Below are 11,043 nucleotides of genomic sequence, written 5' to 3'. Positions count from 1 at the left end.
GATATGCGTTAACTAGAATGACACAGTTCGTGTGATCTTGAGTTTGAATTAACGGAGTTTGGATTAACGGAGTTAACCTGAATTTAACGAGTGTCACAAATATCATCCTTCAGAAAAAGACAGATGTTTTGCTAAAGAAGACAAGTGTAGAGATTCAATAACACATGGAGTGTAAGATAAAAGGTACACAATTCACATCTAAAGATACATCCTTTGAAGCACAATGTACTCGGTTGACAGCCATAAGTACAACACTTAATGCACGATTTTTGTTAAAGAAGTTATAATTTAATATATATATATATATATATATATATATATATATATATATATATATATATATATATATATAATTTGAAATATATAAAGCGATTACCTAAATATCATTTCATTATTTATTATTATTATTATTATTATTATTATTATTATTATTATTATTATTATTATTATTATTTCTCTCATACCCCTTTTAGTTTAAATTCTTATTTAATCATAACTATATAAAATCAAAGGATTAATTAATTGTGTAGCTAATTTGACACTCAAAGTTTTTATAACTAAAGTAATTCTCAAAACATCTCTTCGTCTTTTCAAATGATGCATATATATACTGTCATGGGTTGTCCAATTGTTTTTAGAATAGTATGTATCATATTCTAAAACCAAGTGCAAATTTCAAGTATTACGAGTTCCGACTTGAAGGAGGGCATGGTGGTCGACAGATGCCGGCCCAATCACCCGGTAGATCCGAATTTTTTTAAAAAAGGTTATATATATTTTTGTGAAAAAAACAAAATATGTATTTTTAATGTTTAAACCCAAATCTTTTAATGTTCAACTAATTTAAACCTTACATAAAAAAAGAATTTTTTATACAACTCAAATCATAACCAAGTAAGCCTATTTAAAAATTCAATTGCTAATAAAAATCTTTTTATTTAAGGCCCAAAACTTTTTCGTATTTGACCCAAAAAAGTTTAATGATTGTCGAAGATGATCTAGATGGTACTCTCGCTTACATCTAACTCTAAATAATCAAACTAATGTAACATTTTAATAATCAACTAAACAAGTGAAGAGGTATGACCCAAACTAGACGCAACAATACCCAAAAGACCCAACCAACGAGACCGGGTCAAACAAATTAGCTTATTATCTGGTAATGCCTTCTTCATCTACCATTCAATCAACTAATCTAACATTCAAATAACGAAATGAAAGGTGCTTGGTAGTGTATTATATATACAAGTCATCTAAAAGAACATGAAAAATATGTAATGCTAATTAATGTATAGTTTATGAATCTTATTTTGGCAAACAAAATCTTGGAAATTTCTCTCTCTCTCTCTCTCTCTCTCTCTCTCTCTCTCTCTCTCTCTCTCTCTCTCTCTCTCTCACGCCTAGTCTAAAAAACTTATTCTTTATCTTTGATAATATAACTACCGCAATGGGAAGATCACCTTGCTGTGAAAAGGTAGGGCTCAAGAGCGGAAGATGGACAGCTGAAGAAGATGAATTATTGGTTAAGTACATTCAATCGAATGGCGAAGGTTCTTGGAAATATTTACCAAAAAATGCTGGTACGTACACACATACACACACATGTATACATGCATGCATGCATCCATACATGCATAAATATATATACACACACATAGAACATATTATCTTATTAAATTTATTATATTTGATAATTACTGTCTTTGGGTTATCCAAAAAATCTTGAAAGGATTATTGAGGTGCGGAAAAAGCTGTCGAATGAGATGGGTAAACTACTTGAGAGGAAACTTGAAAAGAGGTAATATGAGCACAGAAGAAGATGAAATGATTTTCATGCTACATAAGGCCTTTGGGAACAGGTTTGTTAACTCATGCTCTCCGAGTTTCCCATACAAATCCTCCAACTACTCACGTTTTTTATAGTAAATGTAAAGGCTATATAACACCGGCCATCGAAAATCGATATATTTAGGGCATGTATGGGGTTGAGTTTGAAAAATGTTTATTGGCTTATTGGTTTTTTCAAAAAGCCATGATTTGGAGTTTTTGAAAAAATGGTTTTTTAACCCTCTCAAAAGGCTAAAATTAAAAAAAAAATATATGTGATTATTTTAACATTTTGACTTTTTAAAAACACCAATAAACCAATAAACATTTTTCAAACTCAATTATAAACATGCTCTTTAATACACAATCCATCTATATATTTTCTTCTCAAATATTTTGATAGATTGAAAATCTGGATGTTCTATATATATATCAGTGGAAACACCATCAACAACTACATTTAAATCTATCTAACCCGCTAACTCTCTCAACCACCTTGATATCTTAGGGACATTACAGATGCTTTTACTTTTACCTGAGATATAAAAAGAAAATTTTAATAAATAAAAAAATATTTAAATTATTTTTTTACGACACTTAAAGCAATTATATTGCTATGGGAATTTTTGCATAATGATAATAAATACTCCAAATAAATTTGTAAAAGATAAAGTTTTAAATAAAGTTTTTAAAAGTTATAAACTAAGGGTTAAAAATGTAACATATATGGTTTAAATAAAAGAAAGTGTGCTAACGTTTAACCCTAAAGCTGCCCCGTGGAGATGTTTTCGGGAGCTTTGATGCTTTTTAATGCAAAACGCCCCGCTACACCTAGTTACCTAACAAATATTCAAATTTGGAACCTGACTCGTGGTGACGACCCCGAAGTAATAAATGGCCACTCCCTTTTTCTAATAAAATATAATAAGAGCAAATATTAAAACTAATTAACCTTTAATGTAGAAGTAATGAATGGCCACTCCTTCAACGTCTCCATACCCATACCGTAGGGTCTTACATTTTTAAGCTTAACTATTGCTATTGAACCGCGCGTTACATTGTGTATGCGACATGATTTGGTCAGTGCTACTTCATCTTGCTACGGTATCATTACAATGTTGACACCCACTATAGTTGCCGAAAATGAAAACCCAAATAATAAAGTCACAATGTGTCCAAAAGGATGCCGTACATATTCGATTCATTGTTTTCTTGATTATTTGGTAATGTATACTTTACTATCTACTCTCTACTCTGCTATGCTATAGTTATTTTACTTATTTTTTAGTTTTGTGTTATATTTCTTTGCATATATTAAATCACGTAGTTATTATAACGTCTAATATTTATTTATATTTGTATTTTTAAAAAGCTTATATGGGTTATTAAAATAGATAATATATATATATATATAATATTAGTGTAAAAAGTGAACCAAGTTAAAAAGAATATTGATAGAAAAAGAATTTATTTTATAAATAAATCTAAGAACCACTTAGACCATGTGTAATGGTAGGGGAAGAATGTGAGGAGGTGTGTTACGTGGCATCCAGTCAGCAAGAAGATAAATTGTATTTTAAGGGTGTAGTGGTATGGAAGAAATTGGGAGAGAGATGCCACAAATTTAGTGATTATGTAAATAAAAAATTTAATAAAATTGATGGGTCCCACACACGTTCATCCGAGAAATATTTTTCGATCAATTCTTGGGGAAAGGGGGGTCCCTCTGACTTCTCACTCCCTTCTCACCACCACATATGATCTTACTAGATTTCTCTTTTTCGGATTAGGGGGTGTTTGGCCCATCTTTTTTAATAAAGCTTATATTTTTTTTGTTAGCCTTTTTTTTTTACAAAATAAGATTAGGTTGGTGTTTGGTTTAGCTTTTTAAGCTTATGCTTATTAGCTTATATAAGCTAATTTGAAGATGGTTTTTTAGCTTATTTTAAAAACCTTATTTGTGTAAGGGTGTAAGTTACCCATTTGCACCTAAATGGTGATGGATTAATAATTGTTGAACTAACTTATTACTATGACAATTAAAGAATGGTTGATTTAACAACTTATTAAGAGCTTATCAACTTGTAGAATATAAGCTAATCCAAATACTTAAAGAGAGCATATCAAATAATGAAAAATAAGCGATAAGCTACTTTAGAATATAAGTTTTTTTTTTTGGAACGACCAACTAAGTAACGCCGAGTACTCCGTGCGCGGCCCCCATTGGCTAAAGGTAGCCCGAGCCGGCCACAAGTCCGGACGGATGGAGCCCCTAGCGGTCCACGTATTGAGGGATTCCCCGGATAAAACCCGACCCCCACGCCCGCCAAATGACACCACAGCGAGGAGCCGGTAAAACCGGGTGAGATCAGGACTCGAACCATAGCAAGCCAGAGTCTCTGATATATCTCATATAAATTGGTGATAATGAGGTTTGAACCTCCTTACATCTTACTAGTAAAATGAGTGTTCTACCATTGAGCCATATCCAATTTATATAAGTTAATTTATTAAGAGCTTATCTTCATACTTTTTACTAGAGAGCTTCTCCATGATTTTTTTCTTTTCTTTTGAGTGGGATACATTTCTGCGTCTAATTATATAATTTGATGATTATTTTTCAAATTTTTTTATAAAGTATACACATTAAAATATTTTTTATTATTTTGACAGATTAAATTAAAGAGAAAATTTAGAAGTAAATGGAAGTGAAATGACATAACGATATTGGAATGGAATGACACAATAGAAGTGAGTATATAATTTAATAATATCGAACCAGCTAGTTGAAATTACGTTTCTTTTTCTCTCACTTTCTCTCACGAATTTTATGTAGAATTGCTAATGAAATTCATATAACTTTTCACTTAAAATTGATTATATATTACACATTCTACAACAGAAGCAAGTATATATGTAAGTTAAGTTCAGTTCAATTACTAAAAGGGTTCTTGATTCTTATGAAGGTGGTCACTGATAGCTAGTCATCTACCAGGTCGTTCAGACAACGAGATTAAAAACCATTGGCACTCTTGTCTAAGTCGTCAGAGTTATCGTTTCTTCACGAATAAAAACAAGACAGACATCAATAGAAATAGCCAACTTCGTCGACAAACAAAAGCAAAGAGTTGGTCGTCTAAACTGTAGGGTCGCAAAAAAGTATAACCATGACAAATTTTTCAAGAATAACAAGACACCTTGTTTGACAACCACCAAAATATCAAGCCCACCAATGGCGATCGACAAACAAGCCAATGAGAACATGAAGGATTATTCAAATGGTGTCACATCATATACGAATGAAAGCCAAGTTGATAACAGCATTAATGAGGAGTTGGAGGTGGACAACCGGTTAGTGTTTCAAGATGAGGAATTGTTGAATGTTGATAGTTTTTTGCAAGGTGAAGCTATGGATTCAAGTGGGGTTTCGAGCATCCCAGACGAAGATCAAATTCGACAATGGTCGGCAGAAATTGAAGTGGAAACCCTTGAGAAAAATGAAATGAGTGTTGATGAAGCAGAAGATGAAAGCCTTAGCTTACATACTTTAAACACAATGGGGGTTTGTTACGATGAAACCGAGTGGGATATGGAGTTTGGCTTTGCAGGGTGTAATATTTTAGATGAAAACGATGACATTTTGGTCTCGCTTTGGGAAGACGATGGCAATCCTTAAGCAAACTATATGTCGGCATCCGCGACAACATATGACGTCAACTTTGATGGACATCCTGATCAAATCTCGAATGTTGGCTCGGAAAGGAAGATGTAAAATTAAAAAAAAAATAGGGATTCACAATCCCATATCATTCAATCAAGATGTCTACGTTATGTAACAAAAGTAACAAAAAATCTAGGTTTGGTCTCTTCGTTTGCCTTTGTAAGCTCGTAGCTCTTCTATATGTCAAGGTGACTTTTGGTTTCCTGCTCGTTTTTTCAGGCTTAGCAAAAACCATCAAATAATGCCCAACAAAGCTTAAAGCTCCATGTATATATAGCATCTTGATAACCTTAACAATAACAAATATTGACTAGTAAAGAAAAGTGTTAGTAAAAGCAAAATACTTATCATAAAAGTAGAATTAAAACCCCAAAAATAAAAGGCAACGCGTTGAAAATGATTAATAATTAAAAGAAGCATGAAAAGGAAAGGTATGAGATCCCAACTAATAAGGTAATAACCGAATTGTTATTTGAAAACTATTTCAGTCGACTTTGGTTTTGAACATATCCATTTAATTTTCAGCTCAGTAGAGCATGAGCGTGATGGAAGATCAATTTAAGAAAACACAATTCTTAACAACTTACAAATATCAATTGTATGGGTCAACAAGACTTGAATGAACAAATTAATTAGACATAAAGGGAATAAATAATGGCAAGTCTCAAGTAAATTGCTGCAACTGGATTTACATGGAGACAATGGGCTAATTATGCTTCAAAAATAATTACTGTAAAAATTCAAGTGATTTGGAATATGTACTGAATTCCATCAAAGTCAATATAAGGGTTATGATGGTCTTAAATCTGCTAATTTTTACAATATTTAGTGGGAGTTAGTATTCACTCAACAGAACGTAAAAGCCAGCACTAGTGATCTCCAACTGCAGGGGAATTTCTGTTTATTTGGTTGCCCTTAGTCTCTAAAGACCTCCATACAAGCGGGTCAGGTGATGGGCTATAATGGGCTCGGGTCAAAACAGGTTTTGCTAAAAATAGGCTTGAGTCAAAGCAGGTTCTGCTCAAAATAGGTTTGGGTCAAAACGAATCCTTAAAATGCAAACCTGTGATCAGGTCTAAATGATGAAGGTTAGACCAAGCAAATTTGGAAGCAACAGACGAACCACTGACTTTCAGGACGAGTTAGAGCACATTTGTACATCTATAAACCGCCCTATATAAACCATAAATAGAACAGATTGTGTGCATCCGACTATATGCGAAATTGGCGCAACACGGAAACGCATCGTATTAATTGCAGTGATGCACGCTCAGCATCGCTTCAGCACAATATGCGCGCAATTTAAAACCAAGGTGGTGTTTAATTATATTATCATAGTTTTAATATAGTATTCATTGTTATCTAAATATATAAATATTAGGCTCGCGAGCCAACTCCAGCTCAGTAAGTGGGCTGGTGTAAAACAAGCTTATTTTAGGGCTCGAGATCGTTTGAGCTCCGCTCGATTTAAACTTTTAACAAGTCGATCCTGAGTAGCTAACGAGCTGGTTTGAGTCCTCTGCATCCAGACCCGTAGACGTTTGTTCTTAAGTTTAAACGTACCCATCTTGACCAGACATTATTACCAATTTAACCAACACAAATGATCCCCTGTTTCAATATACAGAACTAGACTTCTGCTATGGATGTCAAACAGGCAAATGTTGACTTCAAAATTGTTATCAGGTGTAAATCCCTCAACAAAATTAAACTCATCACATTTCACAAATCATATACCACAGATATCTGTTTTCTCAAAAATGCTTTTCATTTTGCAAAAACTGCATTCTTAAATTTATTTTGGTTATTCCTCATTGGAAGTACAAACAATTTGTCCGGTTCAATCAATAACTATTAGTAAAAAAATATGTTATCAAAATAAACCTTTTTACAGTTTTATTAGGAAAAAAAGGGATGAAATTACTGCTAAAAAAATGTGAAAAGCACCAGAGGTTAATATTTCGTGTTAAACCTGCAATCCGTTGAGCTGCCCCGAAATCAGTTGAGCTATAAAATTAAATCTTGTTCTTAAGCAAAGAATATAGCAACTACATTTCTAAACTCGAGCTATGGCCTTCTGTGAATTCATTACATGTTTTTTGAACAGACAAAAATTAATCACCATCTTGGTTCAACTCCATGTTTTTTTCCAGATTATTTTGACTAAATAATGTGTATATTAATTTTCCTTAATTCCTTTATTTTCATTTTGAGCTAAATCAAACAGCCACTTTGCAACTACTACTTTTAGCTCTTACAGAATACACACACTGTAAAACCTTCACCTTCAGTAACTATTTAATGTGTGATTAGGCTAATATGCTTCATAAATATACTATAGCATTAATGAAATTAACTATGTTAGGAATAATAATGATAAAAACCATAAGAGGCCATTCACAGTTCCAAATAGTAGAAAAGTATTAAACAGAGTAAAATCCGATTCATGAAGATTTTCTTCCATGAAAGATAAGCATTCTAGTTATAAGCAAAAGGCATGCAGTTAAACTGAAATTTAATATTAATTCTAGAAAAACTATAATTCGCCCTAAAACATGTGGTGATGGCCATACCAAATATAATGAGATGTACGATATGAAATCAAATCGTCTTGAAATTTGAGGATGGCCTTGTATTGCACCTCAATCTTATACCTTCCTTGTACGCATCAAAAGCCTTTTGTCCTTTGCTATCCACTTTCATGTGCCATTATAAACCATACCATCTTGTTGATCAAAAAGATGCAGTGTTTCTACATATGGATGCACAGAAAATTCCACTAGCCCCAAGATCCTCTCCAAGGTCAATTACAGGTTCACCACTTCTTTTAAATCCGTTTATTGTTGCATCTGGTGTGTTAACGTAAATAGTGAATAGCTTTGTAAACATTTTAGAAACACCATCCTCCATCATCCATACATAAAAAACTGGCGTATCTTCCTCTACACCGCGCTCAATCACAACAAGAGACTCCCTTCGCTTAAAAATTGACAAATTATAATAGGGTTGGTTTGCTAAAGTATCCGGGAGGTTTATTTCTTTAAATTCTTCATTTGTCATATCAAATGAAATAATCAGATTACACAACCTAAATCCACCACCACCACCGATAGTAATTCTATCAGTAGCAAGCCAATAAAGAACCCCATCTATAGCAACCTGTAAATAGCCAAACCGAATTGATACACGAGGGAGATTGCTTACCGGACTTCTCCAAACCGGCGTGCTTAATGTAAAAACCTCAAGCTGCCTCAGGATGCTACTTATATTTTCCATATTACTCCAACTATTAATCTGTATAATCTTGACAATTTTAGGGTCAGTAGTCTCACGACAAACCAAAAAACCTAAAACGGTTTCATATTCCATCATCATCATCGAACCTTCAACGTTAGGCACAACAATAGCAACAGCTTTTCTAATTGAAATATTCCAAAGAATAGCAAATTAGCAACAACTTTTCTGGTGTAGATATTCCAAGGAAGGCTGCGAGCGATTAAACACAACAATCCGTGAGAGGTGCCAATTATCCTAGAACGTTCAAGCATATTAAGTATTAACCAATGGAGGAAGAGGCGGGGAGACTCTATGTTGAAGGAAAGTATCATCATCATCATCAACAACTGATTGGTACTTAACATTTTCATACCTTACAAGTAGATGTTGCTGAGAGCTGTCGATCAGAGACTTCCATGTCTTGGAAACCGATCGGAATCGAAGCAGCGATTTGACTGGAAATCTTTTGATGATTTCTACTTGCATTTCGAAGGGGATGTTGTCTGACATTTTAATTTTGATCTATGTTTGCTTGAGATAACGAATTTCTACGACTTTTCTTAAATGAAGTCCCACCAAGGGACAGTTATATAAAGAACTAACACTAATAGTAATAATAATAATAATAATACTAATAAAAATAATATGTATTAAACAAAATAAGGAATCAAAGTTCAACACTTATATCAAAACTAATAATACTAATAGTAATAGTAATAATAATAATAATAATATATGAAGGGGAAATACCATTATGGTATGTGACCTAAATAAGTTAAGTATAAGCCCTAAGGTATTCATTTCTTCTTAAAAATCATTAACTTTAATTCTACTTCTCTGAAGATTCCTATCCTCAACCATGTCCTCGGAGAGGTTTAGGTCTATAAGATCATGCCTAATCCTCTCATCCCAAGTCAATTTAGGTCGTCATCTACCCCTTCCCCCTCTATAGTAATGTTTTCTACAGATCTAACAGGATTCTTCGTCTGTCTTCTCTTCACATGCCCAAACCATCTCAAACTCCACTCTCTTATCTTGTCTGCTATGTTTGCTACCCCTAATCTCTCTCGTAACACAACGGTTCTTATTCGGTCTAGCCTTGTGTGCCCACACATCCAGCGTAGCATTCTCATTTCTGCTACCTTCATCTTCCGCACTTGTGCCTTCTTGATGGCCCAACAATATGTTCCATATAGCATTCCAGGTCTAACTGGAACCCTATAAAATTGATTTCTTAACTACGAGAAGATCAAGAGCATCAAGTTTGGGTAAAACGACGCCGTAATATAATCCTTAGATGGTGTTTGGGATTCTTATTTTACCTTATAACTTTTTATTAAGTTAATCACTTACCAAAAGTGTAACTTATGAAACTTTTCCTCTCACAATATAAACAATCTCAAACTCAAAAAGTTTATAAGTTAAAAGTTGGTGAAAATAAGCAATCCCGAAATTGAATAGTTTAAGGAGAAAATCCTTAGATATCGGAGGTTTATGGCAGAAAAAGTTTACATTTGGCATTGTCGAACTATCATCGAGTAGATTGTAATCGTTATTTAGTATGTTTTGTTATTATTATGTTTCTTATTTGTTATTAATGAACATTTCCGTGTATAACTTTTTTGTTAGTATCTACATACATAAAATAAATTTTAATGAAAATAAACCGAGTTCATTCATAAAAACAACTTTATTGATAACATAATTCTAACTTTATTGATTAACAAACCTTTTTTTTAATGAAAAAATAGATATGGTATAGTAAGAAAGTAAAAACCTTTGGTATGGTGAAGATGACTTATATGTATAATAAGATAGAGTGAAGATGGTTTTATAAACTTTATAAAAACGGTAAGTAAAAAAAAAATTTAACTCGATACGTAAACACATATAATACTTGTTAGGGCATGAATTTTATGATGAGGATCCATTATTCTTGACTGTCTTGTGGATAGATTATCCTTGAGATATGTTTTAAGTTATGAAGGATCAAGGATCATCGGTATTATTTATTTACTAATTATTGTATTTTAAAGGTGATGTGTTAGCCATGTATAACGACTTTATGACTTGGTCTACCTTAAAGTTCGCTACTGGAAGCTCCCAACATGTGGTCAATGAACGTTGGAGGAGTTATGGAAGAGTGGCGGATAGATAGGGATTATTGTTAATTGTAATTTCCTTTATAAACATCGAGATAACGATCGATTAGACTCACT

General features: G+C 33.0%; 1 protein-coding gene and 1 pseudogene across 1 annotated transcript; one reads left to right on the top strand and one right to left on the bottom strand.

Annotated features, from left to right (window-relative positions):
- The first annotated feature begins 1,447 nt into the window (after positions 1-1,447).
- Positions 1,448-5,503, top strand: LOC143529759 (transcription factor MYB12-like; annotated as a pseudogene).
- Positions 5,504-8,203: 2,700 nt separating this feature from the next.
- LOC143529758 (F-box protein At2g18780-like) lies at positions 8,204-8,995 on the bottom strand (the record flags this gene model as incomplete). The annotated part of the gene is made up of 1 exon (XM_077025478.1): positions 8,204-8,995. A coding segment is annotated over one exon (714 nt), but the record flags the coding sequence as incomplete, so codon positions are not given.
- Between the last annotated feature and the right edge of the window lie 2,048 nt (positions 8,996-11,043).

The sequence above is a fragment of the Bidens hawaiensis genome, unplaced genomic scaffold (genome assembly GCF_021521415.1).
Source record: "Bidens hawaiensis isolate Kalapana, Puna unplaced genomic scaffold, B.hawaiensis_p1.1 tig00008656_1, whole genome shotgun sequence".
NCBI lineage: Eukaryota > Viridiplantae > Streptophyta > Magnoliopsida > Asterales > Asteraceae > Bidens > Bidens hawaiensis.
Note: the sequence above shows the minus strand (reverse complement) of the source record. Positions and strands in the feature narration are given on the sequence as shown.